Source organism: Somniosus microcephalus, chromosome 24 (assembly GCF_052327205.1).
Source record: "Somniosus microcephalus isolate GS21.2 chromosome 24, FLI_Smic_1.0, whole genome shotgun sequence".
Classification (NCBI taxonomy): Eukaryota; Metazoa; Chordata; class Chondrichthyes; order Squaliformes; family Somniosidae; genus Somniosus; species Somniosus microcephalus.
Genome location: NC_141010.1, coordinates 38,311,528 through 38,337,229, shown reverse-complemented (window position 1 = coordinate 38,337,229; position 25,702 = coordinate 38,311,528). Strand labels below are relative to the sequence as shown.

The window sequence follows — 25,702 nt, the reverse complement described above, 5'->3', positions numbered from 1 at the left end:
GTTGACAGGTTTCATTTTTATTTCTATGTCCGGCTACATTGGCAGAAACGTCTGAAAAAATATTTCAGATCAGAAGAATAGAAAGATAAAAATATCCACCTGGTTAAAGCAGTCCTTGAAAAAATAGCTTCAATACTCCAAATATCGATTTCAACTTGGAGTCATAATGGCATAGGAGGCCATTCGGGCCATCGAGTCCATGCCGGCTCTCTGTAGAGCAATCCAGTCAGTCCCATTCCCCCGCTCTATCCCCGTAGCCCTGCAAGGTTATTTCCCTCAAGTGCCTATCCAGTCTCCCCTTGAAAACATTGAATGTCTCCGCTTCCACCACTTCCGTCGGCCGCGAGTTCCAGGTCCCTCACCACTCGCTGCGTAAAAAAGTTCTTCCTCACATTCCTCCTGTATCTCTTGCCCAAAACCTTAAATCTGTGTCCCCTAGTCCTTGTAGCATCAGCTAATGGGAACAGCCTTTCTCTGTCTACCTTATCCAAACCCCTCATAATCTTGTACACCGCTATCAAATCTCTCCTCAACCTCCTTTGCTCCAAGGAGAACAACCTCAGCTTCTCCAACCTAACCTTGTAGCTAAAATCCCACATCCCTGGAGCCATTCTGGTAAATCTCCTCTTCACCCTCTCAAGGACCTTCACATCTTTCCTAAAGTGTGGTGACCGGAACTGGACGCAATATTCTAGTTGTGGCCTAACCAGAGCTTTATAAAGGTTCAGCATAACTTCCCTGCTTTTGTACTCAATACCTCTATTTATGAAGCCCAAGATCCCACATGCTTTACTAACTACTCTCTCAATAAGTCCTGCCACCTTCAAAGATCTATGCACATGAACCTCCTGGTCCCTCTGTCCCGGCACACTATTTAGAACTGTGCCATTAAGTCTATATTGCCTCTCCCTATCCTTTCTGCCAAAATGCATAACCTCACACTTCTCTGTATTAAATTCCATCTGCCACTTGTCTGCCCATTCTGCTAGCCTATCTATGTCCTGTTGCAGTCGATTGGTATCCTCCTCACTGTTTGCCACACCTCCAAGTTTGGTATCATTGGCAAATTTTGACATTTTACGCTGTATTCCAATATCCAAGTCATTTATATATATCAAAAAAAGTAGTGGTCCTAGCACTGATCCTTGGGGAACACCACTGTCTACCATCCTCCAGTCTGAAAAACAGCCATTTACCACAACTCGCTGTTCTCTGTCCAAGCTGACACTGACCCTCCTATTCCATGAGCCTCAATTTTGTTAACCAGCCTTTTATGTGGTACTTTGTCAAACGCTTTCTTAAAATCCATATAGACAACATCCACTGCATTCCCTTCATCAACCTTCTCTGTTACTTCATCAAAAAATTCAATTAGTCAAACACGATCTGCCTTTTACAAATCCATGCTGGCTCTCCTTAATTAATTAACTTAAACCTCTCGTTAATTTTTTCCCTGATCATGGTTTCTAAAACCTTACCCACCACTGATATTAAGCTGACCAGCCTGTAGTTACTAGGATTGTCCTTACACCCTTTCTTGAACAAGGCTGTCACATTTGCCACTTGTTTAAAAACAAATCAGGAAACATTATCTGTTATTGTTACTACACCCAGAGGAATGATTGATACTCAGGAACCTTAAAAAATAAACGTTCCCACCTTTCCTGATGGCTGAAGGTGGACATACTGCATGGTGTAAAGTAGCACTCTTCCCCCCTCTATCATGATGGGTGATGGTATTGAGTGTTGTGGAACTCCCTCCCTCACCCCTCCCCCAATGGCTCACTGATGTGTCACTCGACCATTCAGAATTGGAAAGATCCCGGGTTCAATCCCTCGTTAGTTAGCCAGACGTGGGAGGGGGGTAAAAGATTAAGTGCAATCTGATTTCCCTAGTCTGGAACATGCGGAACAGAGGGAAAAACTGACCCGACACCTTGGTCCAAGCTCCTGATTGTTGGGAGCATGCAGACACTCACTCCAGGTTCATCCATGGAGAACGGCCACTCGGATAAGGTATTGGAGGGCTGCCACTTTCCTGTGGTACTGTATCCTGGCACGAATTCAGGACAGGTGAAAAAAGAGAGAGAAAACTAGAGGGTAAACTGCAGAAACTTCAAGATATTGATGAAGGTGAATACAAACTGACTGAGGATTGTACAAGAGTTGGAGGGTGACCAGCATCAATTCCCTCTCGAACTCCCTATGTGCAAGAACAACCCTCCCTGCTGCTAGCAATGTGGCAGACCACCTCCTAATGCTGGTGGTGCAACTGAGATGCAGCGCTCCCTGTGTGGGGAATCATGGCCGTGGTCTCCCCATTCACTGTCATTACTATGATGGTGTCATTGTGGGGACCAACAATGGGGAAAAATGCATATACCGGGTGGCCAAGGATGACATGGTGGTGGACTACTTGCCGCCTGGGCCGACGACTGGTGAATGGATTGCCCACCCAATATAGAATAGTAATTTCCATCACTATAATGGGATGAAAATCAAGCTGGCGATGGGTTAGCGATCCGCTCCACTCCGACAGTTAAACACCCAAGGTGAAAATGACCCTGCGTGGTGTTTTTATCTGGCTGAAAATTGTTTAGGAATATGATTTCCAGCTTTCTCCCTCGGTCCGTTGCGATAGATACGAACCTCTAATCTAGCGACTATACTAGAATCATAGAATGATACAGCACAGAAAGAGGCCATTTGGCCCATCGTGCCTGTGCCAGCTCTGTGAAAGAGCAATCCAATTAGTCCCACTCCCCTGCTCTTTCCCCATAGCTCTGCAAATTTTTCCCCTTCAAGTATTTATCCAATTCCCTTTTGAATGTTACTTCCACCACACTTTCAAGCAGTGCATTCTAGATCATAATAACTTGCTGCGTAAAATAATTCTCCTCATCGCGCCTCTGGTTCTTTTGCTTATCACCTTAAATCTGTCGTCTCTGGCTACTGACCCTTCTGTCACTGGAAACAGTTTCTCCTTATTTACTCCATCAAAAGCCTTCATGATTTTGAACACCTCTATCAAATCTCTCCTTAACCTTCTCTGCGCCCAGCTTCTCCACTCTCTCCACATAACTGAAGTCCAATGGCCCTGAAATTAGGATCGGGTGCTTGCCGCGTGTGCAAGCCCCCGATCTGCACTCACCCTGCGCGCCGACATCTGAAGCCCGGGCCTGCTTGCATTTCCTGTCACTGGCCCGGTTCAGATGTCGACGCGATGTGCTTACCTGATCCAGCGGCGTAGTTAGTGCGATGTGCCGGCTGGGATCAGGTGAGCACTGTGCAGCCAATCAGGGGAGGGGAAACTCATTCATGAGTTTGACAGTAAGAGCTGTCAAACTCATGAAAAGTATGGGCTGCCAAAACACTACTTTAACTTTAAATAAAATTTTAAAAAACATCCCACTGATTATAATAACTATAAATATGTTTAAAAAAATGTTTTAAACAATTAATCAATTTTTTGAAAAAAAAAAATTTAAAAAAAATAGGGTCTAAAACTAAACTTACCATCCTGTAAATTCTTTAAAAATAACAAACCTGTGGAAAAAAAATGTCTACATTGTACTAAAAGCCCACTTACCTGAAAAACTAAATACTTACGTCTTGTTTTTCCACGCGTAAAGACCAGAGGCCTTCACACGCGCGCAACTCTGGAAAAAAAAAAGGAATTTTACTGCGCACGCGCTGCCTGTGCAGTCGCGCGCGTTCTGCCTCTGAACCCCTTTGTTCAGAGGACAGGAAATGCCGGTTTTCCCCACATGCGCTGTGCATGCTGAAAACCGGCATTTCCTCCGGCCAGACGCGTGAGTACCCCGTCCGTACTCACGCGTTTGGAACGGAATTACTGGGCCATTATTCCTGATACCATTCTTGTAAATCTCCTCTGCACCCTCGCCAAGGCCTTGACATTCTTCTTAAAGTGTGGTGCCCAGAATTGACCACAATACTCCCAATAACCAGGGTTTTATAAAGGTTCAGCATAACTTCCTTGCTTTTGTCCTCTATGGCTCTATTTATGAAGCCAAGGATCCCATATGCCTTTTTAACAGACTTGTCAACTTGTCCTGCCACCTTCAGGGATTTGTGTACGTATACTCACAGGTCTCTCTGTTTCTGCACCCCCTTTAGAATTGGACCCTTTAGTTTATATTGCCTCTCCTCATTCTTCCTACCAAAATGTATCACTTCACACTTCTCTGCGTTAAATTTCATCTGCCATCTTTCTGTCTATGCCCTACTGAAGTCTGTTACTATCCTCCTCACATTCCTGAGTTTTGTGTCATCTGCAAACTTTGAAATTATGCCTTGTATATACCCTAGTCCAGGTCATTAATATACATCAAAAACAGCAGTGGTCCAAATACCGACCACTATATACTTCCCTCCAGTCTGAGAAACAACTACTCCAACACAAAAGCTAAATACTGCGGATGCTGGAAATCGGAAATAAAGAGAGAAAATGCTGGAAATACTCAGGTCAGGCAGCATCTGTGGAGAGAGAAAGAGAGTTAACGTTTCAGGTCGAAGACCCTTCGTCAGAACTGGAAAAAGCTGGAGATGGAACAGGTTTTTAAGCAAGTGTAGGGGCCGGGAAAGGGGGGAGGGGAGGAAAGAAGAAAAGGGAAGGTCTGTGATAGGATGGAAGGCAGGAGAGATTAAGTGGCAAAAGGGATGGTAATGGGACAAGTTAAGAAACAAAAGATAGCTCTAGATGAAGTGTAAATGGCACTGGCAGAAAGAAAGACAGCTGCCATGTGAGAGAGAAAAAAAATAAATGGAAAAAAAAATAGGGGCCGAGGTTATGGTCTGAAATTGTTGAACTTTATGTTGAGTCCAGAAGGCTGTAAAGTGCCTAATCAAAAGATGAGGTGCTGTTCCTCGAGCTTCATTGGAACAATGCAAGAGGCCGAGGACGGTGAGGTCTGAGTGGGAGTGGAGTGGAGAATTAAAGTGACAGGCGACCGGAAGCTCGGGGTCACCCTTACGGACTGAATGGAGGTGTTCCACAAAGCGGTCGCCCAATCTGCGTTTGGTCTCCCCAATGTAGAGGAGACCGCATCGTGAGCAGCAAATACAGTATACTACATTGCAAGAAGTACAAGTAAATCGCTGTTTCACCTGGAAGGAGTGTTTGGGGCCCTGGACAGTGGGAAAGGAGGGGGTAAAAGGGCATATGTGTTGCATCTCCTGTGCTTGCACAGGAAGGTGCTGGGCGAAGGGGAAGGGGTGTTGGGGGTGATAGAGGAGTGGACCAGGGTGTCGCGGAGGGAGCGGTCCCTACAAATGCTGAAAGGGGAGGTGAGGGGAAGATGTGTTTGGTGGTGGGATCACGCTGGAGGTGGTGGAAATGGCGGAGGATGGTCCGTTGAATGTGGAGGCTGGTTGGGTGAAAGGCGAGGACAAGGGGAACCCTATTGTGGTTCCGGGAGGGAGGGGAAGGGTTGAGAGCAGAAGTGCGTGAAACAGAACAGACACGGTCAAGGGCCGTGTCAACCACAGTAGAGGGGAATCCTCGGTTGAGGAAAAAGGAAGTCATGTCGGAAGCACTAATATGGAAGGTGGTATCGTCAGAGGAGATGCGGCGGAGACGGAGAAACTGGGAGAACAGAATAGAGCCCTTACAGGAAGCGGGGTGGGAGGAAGTATAGCCCAGGTAGCTGTGGGAGTCAGTGGGCTTAAAAACCTGTTCCATCTCCAGCTTTTTCCAGTTCTGACGAAGGGTCATCGACCTGAAACGTTTGTTTCCCACGTTCACCACTACTCTCTGCTTTCAGCCCCTTAGCTAATTTCATATCCACACAGCCACTGTCCATTTAATCCCATGGGCTTCAATTTTGCTAACAAATCCATTATGTGGTACTTTATCAAACGCCTTTTAAAAGTCCCGATACACATCAACCACATTACCCTCATCAACTACTGAAAATCAGGATCCATTTTCATAATCCCCCTGTTTATGTTAGGTGTCAGCTGTGGCTCGGTGGATAGCACTCTCGCCTCCGAGTCAGAAGGTTGTGGGTTCAAGTCCCACTCCCGAGACTTGAGCACAAAAATCCAGGCTGACACTCCAGTGCAGTGCTGAGGGAGTGCCGCACTGTCGGAGGTGCCGTCTTTCAGATGAGATGTTAAACCGATGTCTGCGTTCTCGGGTGGACGTAAAAGCTCCTATAGCACTATTTAGAAGAAGAGCAGGGGAGTTCTCCCCGGTGTCCTGGCCAATATTTATCCTTCAATCAACATCACTAAAACAGATTATCTGGTCATTATCACATTGCTGCTTGCTGTGCACAAATTGGCTGCTGCGTTTCCTACATTACATGTCACTTCAAAACATACTTCATTGGCTGTAAAGCGCTTTGGGACTTCTGGTAGTCGTGAAAGGCGCTATCTAAATGCAAGTCTTTCTTTATACAAACAAACATTGGTCATTATTAATTCACGCAGCTGAGTTTTTGTCCCTGCCAACATTTACAGCCTTCCAGGCCTTTGCGACATTTTTGCCGAAAAATGGTGGCAGATAAATGCAAACTCCACACTCCGTGCTTTATAGACCAGTCTGTTTCTCTGTATGGGGAAAATGCAAAAATACAATCCTGACACAGCATGCTGGTGTGATTTTGCAACTCTGCTGTTCCCACTCCCAGTGATGCAGATTGGCCCAGGCTGAGTTTCAACAGAAAGAACCTAAAACAGTTAAATATGCAAACTGCACTGGTTAAAGGCTGGGTTTGAAAATAGAGATTAACATACATTGTGCAAATATTAATGGACATACCATCACAATAAATCTTATACTTTTCTTAAAATTTACTGTGTAAGCTAATAAAAAATAAATATGAATAATCCTACTTGCTCAGTAGAAAGCAGACTGTCTTCACGTTCAGGCTGGCTTCCAAGACAGTTCTGTTGAAGGGTCCTGATGAAAACGTTAACCATTCTTCCTCTTTCAGATGCCCATTCTCCTGCTGTGTATCTCCAGCATTTTGATTTTATTCCCAAGACTTACACTTGGTCACTCTCTTTACCCAGGGCTTAAGAAAAGTGACTCCCACCCCAATGACCTGTAGTGAACAACGTAACAAAAATCTACTGATAAAATATAGGAGTTGGCCGATGAGACACTGGCAGCAATTTTCAGCTCCGTTGTACCCTGGTGCAACGGATCGCCCGCCTGGTTTACTTCTTGTGGTGGGTGTTCATCAGCTCTTACAATACATTGGCTGCCTCTTTTAGGTACTGCATGGTCTTTTACTTACTTCTCCAGTTAAAATCAGGTGATTGTGCGGCTTATTGTCTTCACAGTAGGACGTGTGTACGTGCCTACAGCTCCCCTGATACTGAGTTCCAGAAAAGGTGCTTCATACAGGATGCGAGAACGAGAAATTTCCAATTCCTTCTCCTGACTGACCTAACCAGTTGGTGGATGTCTGGGAGCAGGTTGCCAGGCTGTGTGCGTGTGGGGAGTGGGAAATATGAAGAGGACAGAATTTTGTTTTAAAACTGAGGCAACATATAAAAAAAACTAATGGACCTTCTATGGGTTGATCACAGGCCTGAAGCTCAGGCCCATTCCTGCTTGTGGCTTGCTTGATCGTTCCACCCCAACATTTCACTGTTGTAAGCCCTGAATACTGGGATAAGGACAAATATTTTATTTTAAACAGGGAAGAACGCTAAAAATTAAAATATAGAAAATAAAAAATGGCTGCCATGTGTACTTTTGTAGAGATCGGATTGGTCTAGGTTAATCAGGTGACACTATGGACCAATCAGCAACTTAAAAGATCACGACAGAATTATACACACTGACAGATGTTCACAGACACAGATTTTTAATAATACGGATGGAACTACTTACCACTGCAAACAAAGGTTAAGATCAGTCAAGGCAACAGTGGGAGGAACTCCTGATTAAAAAGTATTATTTTCTCAATTTTCTTCTGAAGGGACTGTTCTTGCTGGAGTACGGTTCTACGTTTCATCAGCAGCTCCCCCAGTACCTCACCCAAGTGGTTACTCAGTGAGAGTTGGGATGCAACTCAGCCATGGAGTGCATCACCGCCAAGCGCAACCCTGGTCTGACCCAATGCCAATTTCTGACCAGGATCGTTGACTGGGAGCGGAAGCGCACTTTTCCCACTTGCGAATCTAGGGAGGAGTGAGGCGAATGGTTGCCCTGGCTGAAGTCAGCCAATTCAGCACAAACTAGGGATTAAACCCAACACCTTCTGGTCTTAGTGGCTCAAGTACCACCCCACGCAGCGCACTTGCTCGCTCAGCTATCAGAGGAGCCGCTCCGCTTTGTTCTAAAGTCTAAAGTGGTGATGACTTTACTGGGGCTGATTCTGCGATGGGTTGTCCCGGTGAGGAGCAGCGGTCGGGAACTGGCCGGCCCTAACCTGCGCTTTCTGAGAGTGACACTCCTCAACGGAGTCTGATCCCAGAACCAGCCTTATTATCCGAACTGACTTACGAGCCTTGATGACCTGAAGCACAAAAGTAATGGCCCGGAATTTGCGGCCCGCGGTGAAGTAAAGTTGTTCACTGCTGACCCCGAAGAAAGCTGCCCACAGAGATCTCGCGATTGTTAAAAAGAAACTTGAATTTTTTTTTAAGTTTCTTAAAAATTGTATTTTTTTTATCATAATGGGAGAAATTTGACACTCCATAAAATTAAAATTAGTTTTTCAGGGCCATACCTTTTGTTCAGCAGTCAATATGTTGTTAAAACATGTTACACCTATTCCAACCAGGTCTTAGCATTTAATGGGGTATTTAACAGCGATATTACTGCGGAAAAGCTCACGTTTTTGTCAGTTTCACTGATTGCCGGCTGTGGGGAGTGGGCCACAGAGCAGCCAGTGTTGGAGCAGTGAATGACTGGCCGCAACTTCAGGATTTCCACGATTAGATGCGCATGTGCTACATCCTGAAGTTATGGTCAGTTTCAAAGGGTAATAACGGTGAACACTGACAGTTAGCCGTTATTACCCACCGCAAAATCCAGCCCAATGTGTTATTCCAGGAGAACAGTAATTACTATTTCAGAAAAGAAAACTATACATAATTGTAGAATAAATATAACTTTATTCTTTTGCCAGTAGACTTCATGAAAAGTTTAACAGTAACATCTGCACAGAGAAAGCCTTGTTATAGGAAGTCTTACTGTACAGTCTGACCTGGTACACTAACACATCCATGAACAGAACAAGAACTCGCCATTTAACAGTGGAGGTGTCAGGTTAATGATTCAACTAAATGTGTAACTGTACCTTTTAATTTGATAAAACCACGGGTGGCTGTTTTACAATAGATAAAAATTGTGTAAAATATGACACTGAATTGGGCCACATTGCCACTTACAAACAGAGACAGAGATGTGCTGTCACTGGGCTGGGAGGAAGGTGGGGGCGGGGCGTGCTGGGAGGAGTTCAGTCACATAATAGAGCAATAAGATACATCAGTGAATAAGGGGAAAATACACTGCAGCCAGGGAGGGAAAATTTTCATCACGATCTATAACTCACAACGACCCAAACACTTGTGCCCTATCAGTTCTGGGTCACAACCAGGAATACATGTCTTTCTCCTCTTGCACATTTCAATGACTGCAAGACACTACTGGGAAATATACCACCTTTCCACTGTGCCAGTTTCGAGTAGTTTCAGGTGTTCGGCCACTCATGCCATGCACTGAAAATTAATGTGTAATAATAACAATGACCAGCGAGTGGCGCCATTTGCTCGCGCTTACTGTGGCTTTTGTGTTAACGCAGCATTTCTGACTATGGGCAAATGGACTTGAGCTGAGGCTGCGTCACTCAAATTGACAGCTAAAATTCAAATAAATAGTATATATATAAAAAAAAATTAATACTGGAGCTGTGAATTCTCCTTGAATGAAAACTGGAGCCACGTTGAGGGGGAGAATTTGCTCAGAGATAAAACCCGCGCAAAAACTTTTAATCTGATAAAGCATCATCCCTGCACCCCCCAAAGCTAGCTTCCCAGAATAGGCACAGAACTGGGAGCAAGAAGGTTGAATGGCTAGTGCTAACTCTGTTTCTGCTATGTTCTCCAGAGATTATACAACAGATGTAAATTGTAGAATCGATATTCAATTATAGGCAATTTTATGATGTTTTCACTGGGAAGCCCAGATGAGATTGTCCAATCTTTCAGCTGTAATCTGTGAAGTGTAAATCTGGCTGCACCATGTGACATTCTTTAACGATGTGAATCTCGCTGAAGCCTATGAGCAGCAGGGGGTCATATCTCAACAGCGATGTGCTGGCATTCACTGATGCACGGACAAGGTAATGGATCGGGCTGGGTTTCAGGACAGGCGAGTCTTTTCAGCTCTCCCAAAATCCAACGCGGAGGTTTCAGGAGTTATGCTCAATGTACTGACGTTGGACTCCCAAGCACCCTGCTGTTGCTAGCGAGGGTGCCGTGAGAGTTACGCTGCAGGGGAAGACCTTTGGCTTGCACGCACCAATCTCCCTGCTTCTCCTCGGATGGTGACAGCTTGTCCCTATTGGGCCCATGGGAATGGAGGCCTGTGAATTCTGTGGTCTCTGACTGCAACTCTCACAACCACCCCTCCCACCCCCCCAAAAAAAATCTGTGTCTGAGACACAGGTGGAGGAGCAGGTCTTTTCCTGTTAGAGTGTTGAATGCTGGTGGTGAGGGGCATCCATGTTAAGGTATCCAGGGAAAAAAATCAGCATTAGGGGGTATCTGGCTAGCGAAACAGATCTCAAGGCCTCCCTTCAGGGCAGCTTCGTTTGTGAAATGCACCCCTTCCTGCCTGGTGCCAGGCGAGCGCTCCCTGGTCAAGTCAAAATGTTTCTGTGTCTGGCAGATGCAGCTTTGTTCTTCCACTTAAAGCACAAAATCCATTTATCAAATAAAAAAATATGCCCCGACTGAATCTCATCCCAGGCTGACAGTGAGTGATTCCCGGCAGCCCTGAAGATAACTTTTAACCTTCACAACTGAGCAGAGAACCTTGCTTCCTTATCCCTCCTAGTTTTTCGTCTTGTCAAAATGATTTACGTCCAGTCAACAACCGAAGAAATGCTATCATCTGAGACCTCAACATCTGCAGAATAAAAGACCCTGATCATTTCTGTGCCACAAGATCTTGGACCTGCAAATGGATTTCTAATTTTGACAAAGGGTTGAAGGTCAAAATAATTCCCTCAAAGCTGATGTTATAAAACCCCATCAATAATCCCACCCCACCCCCCCCAAATCACTGGATCTAATCTTTTTACGGAGGAACCCAGATTGATTGAAAATGGTTTCAGTTTATTTGTCCTTTCTTTTTAGTGCTACACTTGTTCAAATACTTGGCCGAATTGTTTCGATAATTTGAGAGGGTTGTTTTGAGCTTTTTATCACTTTAATTCATATAATGTCAGGCAGGCATGAGGTTTGGTGAATGGCATCAAAAGGCCCCAATGGTTATGTTACTTAGTTTGAGAATTTGAATTCAGTTTGAAAAAAAAAAATCTGGAAATAAAATGCTGATCCCAGTAAAAGTGACCATGAAGCTGTCGGATTGTTGTAAAAACCCAACTGGTTCAGTCATGTCCTTTAGGGAAGGGAAACCTGCCATCCTTGCCTGGGCTGGCCTATATGTGACTCCAGTCCAACACCAGCATGGTTGACTCTTAACTGCCTCCTGAAGTGGCAGAAGCAAGACACTCAGCTGTATCGAACCGCTACCAGCAGTTCACGATGAAAGCACCCCCCCATCACCTTCGGAGGGCAGTAAATGCCAGCCTTGCCAGTGATGCCCGCAAAAGAATCCAGCTTTGTGTCTCCTTGGAAGAAAGTGGTTCGCCTGATCTCGGTTGAGATTTTGCAAGTTGGTGAGGGAGGTGGAGAGCAGACAAACAATGAGCTTTTGAAGGAGTGGTGTTTCGCCCCAGCCCGTGGCAGCTCACTTTTACTCTCAGTTTCACTCTTAGAGAAATGTGCGCGGCTTCAAACTCGGCAGCCTCAAATATCAAAAAATTCCAATGCAGTTCAAAGCGTAACTATAACAAGATTACTGAGAGTCAAACAAGGCGAGGTCGAAAGGCGATCGATCATTCCTTCGAATGAACAATCAGAACATCCTGAGCACTGTGCAGGTCTTTGTTCACAGTACACCGCGCGCGGTCAAATCCCGAGAAGCTCAAACTCCTTTTTTGCCAATGACACCACTGGATGTGATTGAACCTTCCGTGCAAACTGCAGTCAAATTAATCCACTGATAACTTCTCAGGTTGGTATACAAGCTGATTGTACCAGTAAGGACTAAACTTTCCCCCATTTTTCCCCCACTGATATATTTCTTGAAAGACAATTTAATTACAGTCTGAGATGGCACACGATCTCAGCATCCAGTCAATTAAAGCCCAAGGATATGGGATCCTTCTCAGTCAGCAGGCCTGAACTGTAATCATGACCTTTTTAGGTCCCAGACAGGAATTGGGCAATGTTGCTTTACCCAGCGCACCATCCAGTCCAATAAATCCTCAATCATGGCGAGTATAGTGAAGTGTGGCCTCGGCGTGCGGCTGCACTCGCACGTGCATTCACGGCTCCCTTGCCGTGCAGTGGCCAGGGCGGGATATTTGAGACCTACACAGTACTTCAGAACTGGGCTCTCTCTCAGAATAAATGTGCTTAAAATGAACATCCAATCAACAAAGGCATAAAAGAAAGGATTGGAAACCTCTTGTGAGTACATTAAACAGAACAGCGTATTTACAGACATCCCTAGTGTAACCTAGTTACCTTCATTATCTTCCAGCTTGTATGCAACTCATTTCAAAAATGTAATGACACCATCATCTCTTTTTTTTTCTTCCTCCTCTGGTAAATCCAATTTATAAACAGTTCAACAAAAATAATCAGTTAAATGTTTCATTCATATAAACTTTTCTTTGTTCAAATTCCTTGTTTTTGGATACTACTGGATTTTGCGCTGGTGATCCAGTCTATCAGCTAGTATTATATGAGATTATGAAAGATAAACAAAAGGAGAGGAAAAATATTCCAAAAAAAAATAAACACAAAGGGTCTTCATAGTTCTCTCCTAGCGTCAAATCAAAGCATGTTCTAAAACCAGAAGCTGAAGGCTTGCAAAGGGGAGCGGAGTCTGATTTAAGAACGGTTGATTCCTATTTCGGAGGGAGGGCGGGTGTGTGTGTGTGTGGTTCATATCTGCTGCTCAACACAGCCCTGAACTCAGTGTCCATCTCGGTTAAGCACTTTTGAAAGAGCTTCCAGCGTGGCTAAGCACAGTGTGTAAGTTCCAACTCAGTCCCAATCGCCTTGCACAACCTGCAGAGTACGTGGCAAACAATACTGTGGCTCTCCTGTGAACACTTCATCTTTTACAACACGTCAAACGTCCATGTGAGTGAGAGTCCGACTCACTTGCTCCTCTTTCTGGCGGAGCTATGGTGACTGAGTGTTCGGGCTGCTGCTGGCGGAGCTCGGCGACATGCTCGGGCTGCTGCACGGGCGGGCAGCGCTGCTTTTGCTGCAAGGTGAGGAGGAAGGATCGATGCCGTCGGAATTCTCCAGCATTTCCTGAATGAGTGGTGGCATGGACCCGGGGATCTCCATTTTGAGCGTGATGACCCGCTCAGCTCCTGGGAAGTGAGAAAGAAACACGGCCGTGAGGCTCGAGAGACAGAGAAAAGGATGTGCAGTGACGCTGGAGCAATTCATTACCAAATATCAGAGGGTGGCACTAACCCAGTCGAGGGACTCCAGCAATATAGTTCATACACAAAGGATAGGATTCTAAACGAGGCACTAGTAATTGAAACGTGACGTAATAAAACTCACTTGGTTTGAGCATAAAGCAAGGCTTTAATCAACTTGTTTCAGAACATGGAGGTCTAGTTGTACTTCACTAGTTCCTTGTCTTACAAAATGTCCCTGGCAAGCTGGGCCCACGCCCGAGTATTTATACTCCTTGGACGGCGCCACCAGCTGGCTGCCCAGCGTTATTTCATGAGTAGTTTCTTGATAAATGATGAGATTTATAACAAAACGTAAGTGTTCTTTTTCCTCTCCCTGTCATGTTTCCTTCCCTCTTGAAATCATTGCAATTAATAATAATTAAGTAGTCTTTATAGCTTTTTTTCTCTTTCCCATCCCCCCCCACCATAAAATGACGGGATGTTTTCTGCTTTAAAGGAGCTGTATAAATGCGAGTTGTTGTTGATGATGGGCCTGAGTCAATGTTTAGTCGTTATGTCCAAACATTATGTGAGAGAAATGGGGGGGGGGGCAGAGTTTTTTGATCGGGCTTGAGTTGGGCTGTGCATTATTAGCAACCCGAGTGTTAGTGCACTGACCCCATTTGATTTTGTGGGGTCAGATTCATTTACATATTCTGGGTGCATTCCTGTCCCAATATGTGGCCTGGCATTGGGAGCTCTCTGGTGCAGGGGGCGTGGAATGTGTGAGGAGCCCTTAAGGGTGCTTTACATCCGAGAGGTAAATTTAGAAGAATGCAGCCATTTAAAGGTATGTGACTAAGGGGGATAAAACATTGTTAGCCCTTACAAAGGCTGCAAGTCGTTTTAATGTATAGTCTGGCCTTTGTCAAGTAATGTCTGGTAAAAAACGAAATCGGTATCCAAATGATGGAGTGATGCACCATCCCTGACGAGTCTAATGGGGAAAATGAGGTGCCTGCAAGATGGGTGGCCCTGGTTGCCACTCCACTGTACCCTACACATAGGACAGCACTGCAGCTTACCTGGAAGGAGGTGGAGGAAGCGGAACTAAGGATGCAGCTGAGTGTCACTGCCACAGGCAGCTCCAGCCCTAGGGCAGGTTAGCTGCAGGTATTCTTGCAGCAGTTGGCACAGCTCTGCACCAGGCTGTCTTCTAACTCAGACCCTGTGTAACCAGCCCAGCGTAGTCATTGTCAGGTAGATGCGTTACAGGAGGGTGGGAAAGTATTGGCAGGTGGGTGCAGCCTGACCAGCTCAGCATTTTCCCTTCTCTTTATCCTCCAAAAAAACAGGAGGATTTCCATTGGGAAACCCATTATCCCAACACCATGGATGCAGCAAACAAATATGGCAGTGCCAGAGCACTTGGGACAAAGCTTCATGACCAATTAAACAGAATTAGGAAAGAAAATGATGAAAAAAGGTTCAGAAATACAACAACTGGCACTTATATAGCACCTTTAATGTAGAGAAACGTCCCTTGGTGCTTCACAGAAGAGTAATGCGACAAAATAGAGAGACTGAGGTAAAGAAGGAGATACTAGCTGGAGTAACCAAAAGCCTAAATTTTCCAGCAAGTGTTATTTTAATGCTGAAGGTACCTCTTAATACAAGCCGATCAAGAAATCTAGGCCGACGTCTCTTGGACCTGTTTATACTGTCTGCTACAGCCACTTTCCCTGGTAACCTATTCCACAGATTTATTTCCCTTTATGTAAAAAAAAGTTCTATCCGACCTCACTGTTTACTTGTAACTTCCCAATTTTAAACGGTGTTCCCCAGTACAGGAAACTCTCGTTTAAACGGCACCTAAATATCCGGAATTCTCTATTAACCGGCAAAATTCTCGCTCCGAAAACAACAACTCAATAACCGGAAATGTTGCCGAGTCCGAGTCTCCCGCGGTGGCCGAGTTAGTCAGTGGGGGAAGTTCTCCAAACTGCCACGACTCGGCTTCTTGGCGCTGTCGGCAGTCCGAACACCTCAATAACAGGAGTCTGACTCTTTGTTTGTTAAAAATAGCCTCGGTAGATAACCCTCTCCGTCTTCCAGAATTTTTAATCAACCGGCAACACGCCGGTCCCGTCGGTGCCGGATACCAAAGGGTTTCCTGTACTTGAACCCTTTGCTAAACAGTAAATAATTTGCCTGGATCAGCTTTGTTAACACCTGTTCATAATCTTAAAAACGTCAATAATGGCCTCACCTCAAAAGCTCCTGTAAATGAAAGCCCAGTTTTCTTTTTTTTTCCAAATCCCCCCCTGCCAATGTGTGAAGATTTTTATAATTGAGAATGAATGACGGTGTGAGGGAAAAAACCGATCACAGGACACCAACTGGAATACATTAGGAATTTAAAATGATTTCATTCATTTCTCAGCGTTTGAATTAATACCAATACCTGATGTAATAAACAGAGCAGGTGATGAAAAGCAGTGACTCCTGAGTCAATGGGCCAGCCAACTCGTGCTACCTGATTTTCACCATGTCACCCTACCCATCATGTTTTATAATACTGCTTTAAACTGGCTTGCAACTTGGGGCATTATTGAGGAAGAAGTTTTGTGACAGGTGTCTAGAGTATCCTTTGGGCTATTAACCTGCAAAAAACAATGAAGCTTCGACAAAAATAGATTCACCTCACAGGAGTAAACATCTCAAATGATTCTACTGTCAGAGTGAAGTATCATAGAAAATAGTTTAAAACGTTTTACTTCTCATCGCTCATCAAATAGCTGCCTATATCTGTCTTTTGTAATTAAAGGATTCACTGCAAAATCTCTTTATCCTTCAATCTGTCTACAATCAAGGATTGAACACAGGAGATCACATTCACATTGGTGCCACATCTCGCCAGTAGCTCTTATATTGGGCCATCGATGGGTTCATTCTTCTGGTCTCACACAGCCCGTTGGCAACCCCCAAAGCACTCTTGACGGGATTCACTAAGGTTGGCACTGGGAAAAGCTGCTTTCTTAACAGGTGAATTTATCCTATTGAACCATTGGGAAGTCTTACACTAAATTTCCAAAAGGCAATTTGAACATTAAAATCTAAACCAACGCGTTTCTTAAGATACAGATCAGCCATGATCTCATTGAATGGCGGTGGAACAGGCTCGAGGGAATGAATGGCCTACTCCCATGTTCCTATGTTAAAATGAGACGGTTAGCCTCCGCAGCTCAGTTGCATCCCAGCCCTATTCTGTGTACTGGTTTTATTCTTGGATGACCACCATGCACGCTCACCTTTGGCACTGATGCTGCGCAGATCTGTGATCTTCATTAGCATTTTTGGGAACATGTGTGGTTTGTTCGGCCGCCTCTTCCTCACGTAGATCTTCAGAGCTTCCAATAATGGCTCCTGCAGCTTGTCCACTTTCTCTGGCTCCTCCAGGTCCTGCCGGTCTACAAAAAAAATTATTATTATTAGAGAGCTTTTATCTCTCGCTTCCATCCTCGTATTCTTCAACTCGCTCAGTCAGCCTCTTGCCGTCAGTTACATCAGTAAATTTAATGGGGACTGAGCGTATGGGAGTCGTGACAATGTTGTACTTCCTGTATCGTAACTCGTACCAAGTCCTGCTCACCCATCACCCCTGTGCTCACTGACCTACATTGGCGCCCGGTCCGGCATTGTCTCGATTTTAAAATTCTCATCCTTGTTTTCAAATCCCTCCACGACCTCGCCCCTCCCTATGTCTGTAACCTCCTCCAGCCATACAAGCCTCCGAGATATCTATACTCCTCTAATTCTGGCCTCTTGTGCATCCCCGATTTTCTTCGCTCCACCATTGGTAGCTGTGCCTTCAGCTGCCTGGGCCCTAAGCTCAGGTATTCCCTCCCTAAATCTCTTCGCCTCTCTCTACTCCTTTAAGATGATCCTTAAAACCTACCCTAATATCTCTTTATGTGGCTCGGTGTCAAATCTGTTTGATAATCACTCCTGTGAAGCACGGTGGGACATTTTACTACATTAAAGGTGCTATTTAAATGTAAGTTGTTGTTGTGCCGCTGACGCAATGGCTGGATTTTCATTCAGCAGTCGGGAAGGAGGCGGGACTACAACTTTCGGGTTTTAGTCCTGCCTCCATCGACGTCCGGCCAATCCACGCGATTTTCCCTTGATTGACCTTGTTGAGCCCGCCCAGCGGTTAATTGGCACTAATCCCTTCCCGCCTCGGGTCGGCGGGTCCCAGTGCGGGGCGGGTACCCGCCTCCTTTGAAACTTACGTAGAGGCAGGTTTTGGGTGGGATGGTGTCAGGACCCCTGAATTCGGGATTTTAGCCCCCCGCACGCCTAAAAGCCCGCCTCAGGGCACACTGAAAATCTAGGCCAATGTCTCAGTGAGACTAATTATAATGTTATACTGCGGCCTAGAAATTCGGTAGGCTTAGCGCCGCTTTTGAGGCGCTAGAGGGCCTAGCGCCGGAGTTATGGCCAGTTTGGAAATTGAGTGGGTCCCTAAATCGGCGTTAGGCCGTTAGCGCTGCGCCGGCACCGATGACGTCATCGGTGTGCGCAGCGTCCCGGTTGCCATGGTAACCCGCCCGAACTCCGAAATTGACTTGCGGCCGCCTCGCCCGTGGCAGCCGCAAGCAACGTTCTGGCAGAGGTGCCTTACTGGACTTTGCGCCGGCGCATTAAAGGCCCCACGGCGGCCGGCCGCTTTCCCGCCGGCCGCAGCTCCCTCCCCGGACTTCTCCCCCCCCCCCGGGACAGATGCAAGCCCGGCACTTGTCCGAGGTGCCGGGCTCATTTTTACAATGATTTTCGCGGGCCGCGGCCGGGTGCAGGCAGCTCCTCCTTAAGGGAAGGAGGAGGCCTGCACTTCCCGAACCTGCCGCACCGCAGCGGGCGCCGCAGCGCCGGAATAGCGCCGCAATTCAGCGCGTAGCGCCAGTTTTCAGGCGCAAACAGCTTTCAGCAGCGCCGGCAGCCGTTTGGGCGCAGAACTAGTGAATTTTTGGCCCGCCCAGCGCGACTTAGCTCCGGCACTAACTTCCGGCGCTAAAGCCGTCGCTGCGCCAAAACCCAATTTCTAGGCCTGCATGTTTATTAATACCATTTTCATATTGTTGCGAAATGTCGACTTCTGTTGGGGCACAATTCATGGACACTGGGTGCTGAGTGTTGCCTTGTCCAGTTGGCCATTCTTCATGTGTGACCCTGGACAGTCAGTGTCAGATGACTATTTAACTATGGGGTTCATCATAGCCCAGCCCAATTCTGTTCTCACCTGACATTCACGCACACACATGTGCACTTTACAGCAGGGGGTTGCTACACAGCGATCAAGAGCAGAAACCCGAGCTGATTTTTGTCCTCCTTACCCCTGGGTGGCCAAGGACAATTTTACCTCCCACAATGGGCACTCCAGCTAATTCAACACAGACTGGTAATTGAATGAGAGCATTTGGTCTGTATGAGTTAGCTAAAGAGCCAATGCGGAATGCAAACGCTTCCTTAACAGCTGTAAAGGACAACAATACTCCTTTAAGAGCATTAAATGTGCAGTCAGACATGGAAGCCTCTAGTTTTTGCAATGAGTAGATTTATGGAGAATTTTACAGGTTGAATTCTAAGAGAATGGCGAAAACCTCAAGTCAGTAAAATTGCAGTCAAGATATGTCTCTCCCAAACATTCATACTCCTAAACTAACCATTGCTTGTAAACAGCAATCCATGAAAATGCCCTTGTCGTGTCTGTTGCGAGGTCAGTCTCTGATGAAGACACACACCCACTGGGAATTGAATGGAGAATGTGCTCAAGCTCATTTCACTTATGGCCCTTAATAGCCATCAGTCAGAAAGGACACCTTCATCCCATCGGTCTGGATTGGATTCAAACCCAAATCCCAGGAGTCAAAAGGACAGTGTTCAAAGACTATGCATCAGATAGTCCTCCCACCCATTAGATGCAGAAACGAGCTTTCACTCCCCTCCCCATCCTGTGACATCCTGAACCCTGAACCCAAGCCATTGCAACATGCTGCATTACACATACACTCTTTTATTCCTCCTTTATTCTTCTTCTCTCCTCTCCTGAAGGGCATTCACTGCTTTCTGCGGGTAAGGTCCGCAGCTTGCAGTGATTTTCTGGTACAATACCCAAGTAGCCATTCTTAACGTATGAAGAGTAAGTACCAGCAGCCTATTTGCTGGAGGAAGCTGAACAGTCAACCCGGACGCTGTACTCGCACACCAGCCACACATAAGCATCACTGGACAGTATTCAGGAGCAGGAACTCGGACTGATTTATGCTTCTCTAACCCAGAGGGATTGAGGGAGCAATTGTTGCCCTGGCTGAGGTCAGCTACTAAAGACCAGAAATCGAATCTGGGACCTTCCTGGTACATATGGCTTGCTACTTAACCAGCTGGGGGAACTATACTCCAAGTCTTTAAACAGTGACAACAAATTAACATTCATTATATTGTGATTAGGTGAGGAATAAAGCCATATCTTGAGCTTCCTCCTATGCTTACATGGAAGAAAGAAGTTGCATTTATATAGACCCTTATCATCATGTCCCTCAGCTACATCCAAAGGACTTCACATGGAATGAATTGTTATGTGGATAAATCAAGAAGTAATTTTGTGGACCGTGAGGTCCCACAACAACGACGAGATGAGTGACGAGCTGTGATGGTGTTGCTTGGGGAGGAATTTGCCCAAGACACTGGGAGAACTCCCTCTCCCTTTTTCAAATCTCTCTCTGGAATCTGCACATCCACCTGAGCTATACAGAAACGACCTGGCTCTCTGACAGCTCATCTGAAGGACGTACTTCCATTAATGCAGCACTCCCGGTGAGTGTCAGGTTAGATTATGTTCTCAAGCCCTGGAATGCGACTTGAACTCGCACCCTTCTGGGAGGTGAGAATGCTACCAACTGAGCCAATACTGCCATAAAAGAGGGGAAAGGATTAATAAGTATCGTTAAGTGTAAATGTTATTTTCATTGCTATTTGTACAGTACTGAAAACAGAAAATGCTGGCAATACTCAGCGGGTCAGGCAGCATCCGTAGAGAAAAACAGAGTTAACATTTCAGGTCGATGACCCTTCTTCGTCAGAACTGGTGTCCGTTAACTCTGTTTCTCTCTCCACAGATGCTGCCTGACCTGCTGAGGATTTCCAGCATTTTCTGTTTTTATTTCAGATTTCCAGCATCTGCAGGATTCTGCTTTTGTACTGGATGATTATAGATTGTTGACTGTGTTTCAATCTAATATTATTACTGTCTACAGATGAAGCATCAATTTATGTCCTACCAAAACCACAGACATACCACAGACGGACACCAGAGGGTGATATAAGCATGCAACGATGTTGAGAAAACTGGCTACCATTCCAACAATCAGTCCACCAGTTAATGGATTCAAATGACCAGTTGGCAAACAAGTCCTGAGTTTTTCTCTTTATTACTAACTGGACCAAGTTGTTCACGGGACCATGAAATGCTGACAGGCCTCCTTTCCTTTAAATCAGGATGCTAACAGTGCGCTTTAGCTGTACATTGCTACTATCTCTCTGTGTTTCTGCATAAAAGCAGCTTACATGCAGTGAAGCCCCAGGGCCCCAGATTAAAAACCGAGTCTTGTGTTGTATTTTGATCTGCAAACTGGTTTTGCCAATGAGATACCATCTTTCTCTGCCTCCCACCCGTTTTTGCAGTGGTTGATCTATTTTGCAATGCGAGCGGACATCCTCAATGCTGGGGGAGGAACCAGTGTGAGAATTAATGTGGCACTGTCAAAGCAATTTACTCAGTTTCTGGTAGTATGCTTTCTGCCAGCAGCACAGCAACAAGGTTCCACTCCGCCACAGAGCGTTGACATCACCAAACAGACCAATGTAATTAAAAATAAAACCCTAACCTTATGTCCTGACCGTTCACTGTTTTTATTTTTATAACTGAGCTGTCCAATTGAATGTACAATTTCACTTTGGCTTTCTGCTATTTTTCCTTGTTGACATCCTCTACTCCCGTCCCCTGTTGATGGTGTTGACAACTTGCTGGGATGCTCCCCCAAAGTTACCATCTGTGAGCCACAATGGTGTTAGCAGGTTATTCAAACTCAGGAGGTGGGGGTGGGGGGGGGTCACAGCTGAGGTCCGATTCTCTACACATCTAATGTCAAACACATGCACTTCCAGCAGAGATCGCTGGATGGCAGGAACTCTGTCTGATTTCCCCCTCGCTAACCCAGGATCATTGAGGACAATTGGAGCATCCCCTAGACCAAGATCAGCTAAATCAGTCCAGACAGAATCTTGAACTTCCTGGTGTATATGGCTCGGCAATCCACTGAACAAACACGCCCTGCTACTGGTTATAAAGCAACTTTGTTGTTGACCATTGCCGTTTACAAGCTTGGTGGACTAATATGAACCTGCATAACTCAGAATTTTTTGGCGCGATCTCAGCATTATTTGAGTTATACCTGCCTCCAGTCTAGACTCTTAGGCTGGTGAACAAAAAATGAAAAACTGTTTGTAGGTAAAGAATCAATTTCAACTGGATAACACTTCATTTGGAGTTTCTGTTATAAACTATCACTTAATATTTAACAGAACTCTCAACCGTGAAACACGTCAAACTTCTATGACAGACAACTGTCAATGTGTTTCTCTGTTTACTGGCACACGGTCAGAGTGAAGTTAGCGATGGGACTGCCAGGTGGCTGTGTTAGTTGGAGGATGTGACGAGGATGGAGGTGGCTGTGTTAGTTGGAGGATGTGACGAGGATGGAGGTGGCTGTGTTAGTTGGGGGATGTGACGAGGATGGAAGTGGCTGTGTTAGTTGGGGGATGTGACGAGGATGGAGGTGGCTGTGTTAGTTGGGGGATGTGACGAGGATGGAGGTGGCTGTGTTAGTTGGAGGATGTGACGAGGATGGAGGTGGCTGTGTTAGTTGGAGGATGTGACGAGGATGGAGGTGGCTGTGTTAGTTGGGGGATGTGACGAGGATGGAGGTGGCTGTGTTAGTTGGGGGATGTGACGAGGATGGAGGTGGCTGTGTTAGTTGGGGAATGTGACGGGGATGGAGGTGGCTGTGTTAGTTGGGGGATGTGACGAGGATGGAGGTGGCTGTGTTAGTTGGGGGATGTGACTAGGATGGAGGTGGCTGTGTTAGTTGGGGGATGTGACGAGGATGGAGGTGGCTGTGTTAGTTGGGGGATGTGACTAGGATGGAGGTGGCTGTGTTAGTTGGGGGATGTGACGAGGATGGAGGTGGCTGTGTTAGTTGGGGGATGTGACTAGGATGGAGGTGGCTGTGTTAGTTGGGGGATGTGACGAGGATGGAGGTGGCTGTGTTAGTTGGGGGATGTGACGAGGATGGAGGTGGCTGTGTTAGTTGGGGGATGTGACGAGGATGGAGGTGGCTGTGTTAGTTGGGGGATGTGACGAGGATGGAGGTGGCTGTGTTCCTTGGAGACTGAGGTTGGAATGAAGATGGCTATGTTTCTCAGAGGGTTTGTGGGGTGGAAAGCAGTTATGGTGGGAGGTGTCTAATTGTCCTAATGGAAGTTGGCTGTATTCATCACAGTAACGGTGTGGATGGGAGGTGCCTGTTCTTCAAAGGTTTAGTAGGGAGGGGATGCAGCAGTGTTCATTTGGGTTGGGAGTATGTGCTGAATTCTTGGACATTGTTGCCAATATGAATCCTTCTGTGTAACCAAAAAGAAACCAAATCCCTTCCATTTATACCTGAATCTAACAGGAAAAATCCCTCATAGAAACATAGAAGATAGGAGCAGGAGTAAGCCATTCGGCCCCTCGAGCCTGCTCCGCCATTCAATGCGATCATGGCTGATCATCCAAATTCAGTACCCGGTCCCTGCTTTCTTCCCATATCCCTTGATCCCTTTAGCCTTAAGAAATATATCCAACTCCTTCTTGAATATATTTAATGAATTGGCCTCTACTGCCTTCTGTGGTAGAGAATTCCACAGGTTCACCACTCCCTGGGTGAAGAAATTCCTCCTCATCTCTGTCCTAAATGGCTTACCCTTTATCCTTAGACTGTTACCCCTGGTTCTGGACTCCTGACCATCGGGAACATCCTTCCTGCATCTAGTCTGTCTAGTCCTGTTAGAATTTTATAAATTTCAATGAGATCCCCTCTCATTCTTCTAAACTCCAGTGAGTATAAGCCCAATCGACCCAATCTCTCCTCATACGTCATTCCTGCCATCCCAGGTATCAGCCTGGTGAAACTTCACTGTACTCCTTCCATGGCAAGAACATCCTTCCTCAGATAAGGTGACCAAAACTGCACACAATACTCAAGGTGTGGTCTCACCAAGGCCCTGTACAACTGCAGCAAGACATCCTTGTTCCTGTACTCAAACCCTCTCGCTATGAAGGCCAACATACCATTTGCCTTCTTAACTGCCTGCTGCACCTGCATGCTTACCTTCAGCGACTGGTGCACAAGGACGCCCAGGTCTCGTTGCACTTCCCCTTCTCCCAATCTATTGCCATTCAGATAATAATCTGCTTTCTTGTTTTTGACACCAAAGTGGATAACCTCGCATTTATCCACGTTATATTGCATCTGCCATGCTTCTGCCCAATCACCCAACCTGTCCAAATCATCCTGTAGTTTCTCGGCATCCTCCTCACAGCACACACGCCCACCCAGCTTTGTGTCGGCTGCAAACTTGGAGATATTACATCTAGTTCCCTCGTCTAGATCATTAATATATATTGTGAATAGCTGGGGTCCTAGGACCGATCCCTGCGGTACCCCACTAGTCACTGCCTGCCACTCGGAAAAAGAGCCGTTTATTCCAACTCTTTGCTTTCTGTCTGCCAATCAGTTCTCTATCCAAGTCAATACCTTGCCCCCAATCCCATGTGCCTTAACTTTACACGCTAATCTCTTATGCGGGACCTTATCGAAAGCCTTTTGAAAGTCCAAATACACCACATCCACTGGTTCTCCCGTATCTATTTTACCAGTTACATCCTCAAAAAATTCCAGTAGATTAGTCAAGCACGATTTACCTTTTGTAAATCCATGTTGACTTTGTTCGATCCGTTCACTGTTTTCCAAGTGCTCTGCTATTACATCTTTTATAATGGACTCTAGCATTTTCCCCACTACCGATGTCAGGCTTACCGGTCTGTAAGTCCCCGTTTTCTCTCTACCACCTTTTTCGAACAGCGGGGTAACATTAGCTACCCGCCAATCCATGGATACTGTTCCAGAGTCTATCGAATTTTGGAAGATGACCAGCAATGCATCCACTATTTCTAGGGCCACTTCCTTAAGTACCCTAGGATGTAGATCATCAGGCCTCAACACCAGTGCACAACATCTGGGGAAAGCAATGTGCCTTAACCCAAGTTCAGGTGAACATGGCCTTCTGTGAGATTTTCTGCTTTCCACATCAGCTGTCTTATCTTGAGTAAGATTTGCACTGTGATGCAATAAAAGCACCTGGGAAATGTGGGCAATAATTGAGTTGCAGTGTCGGCCTCCAGTTTACAGGTTAAACGTGAAGGACTCTGGTGCTTGAAGATAAAGAATCAGTTTCAACTGAGTAACATTTCATCTGGAGTGTTGTAAACTATCACTTAATATTTAACAGAGCTGAAATACTCCCAACTGTAAAAACAAACAGCCCTTACTGGCAGCACTATAGTTACTAAAATGTTGTTTCGCTATCATAATAAGATTATAGGCAGCTATTATATTTTTCACAACAGTTTTGCTTAAGCGTCCCCCACCCCCAAAAAGAAAATCTACCGTTTGAACAAAATGAAGAGTAATTTAGAATCTCCTCCAATGGTAAAGGCAGCTTGTGACTGAACCATAAAAACCAGAAGGTTCGATTCCCGATCTGTGCTGAGTTTGCTGGTGTCAGCAGTTTGAGGTGCTACAATTTGACTCCGTATTCCTGGGTTTAGGGAGGAGAAAGAT

The 25,702-nt window shown here is 45.8% G+C and overlaps 1 protein-coding gene across 10 annotated transcripts in view; it reads right to left on the bottom strand.

The window, feature by feature from the left end:
• Positions 1 to 9,076: 9,076 nt before the first annotated feature.
• raraa (retinoic acid receptor, alpha a) overlaps positions 9,077 to 25,702 on the bottom strand; it is a 602,035-nt gene continuing 585,409 nt past the window's right edge. For all 10 annotated transcript variants that reach the window (XM_085966524.1, XM_085966522.1, XM_085966525.1 and 7 more), the window contains 2 exons: positions 17,012 to 17,170; positions 9,077 to 13,664 (listed from right to left, as the gene is read on the bottom strand). In XM_085966524.1, the coding sequence (XP_085822650.1) occupies positions 13,468 to 13,664; positions 17,012 to 17,170 (356 nt within the window). In that variant the 3' untranslated portion in view covers positions 9,077 to 13,467. The remainder of the gene's footprint in view (positions 13,665 to 17,011; positions 17,171 to 25,702) is intronic.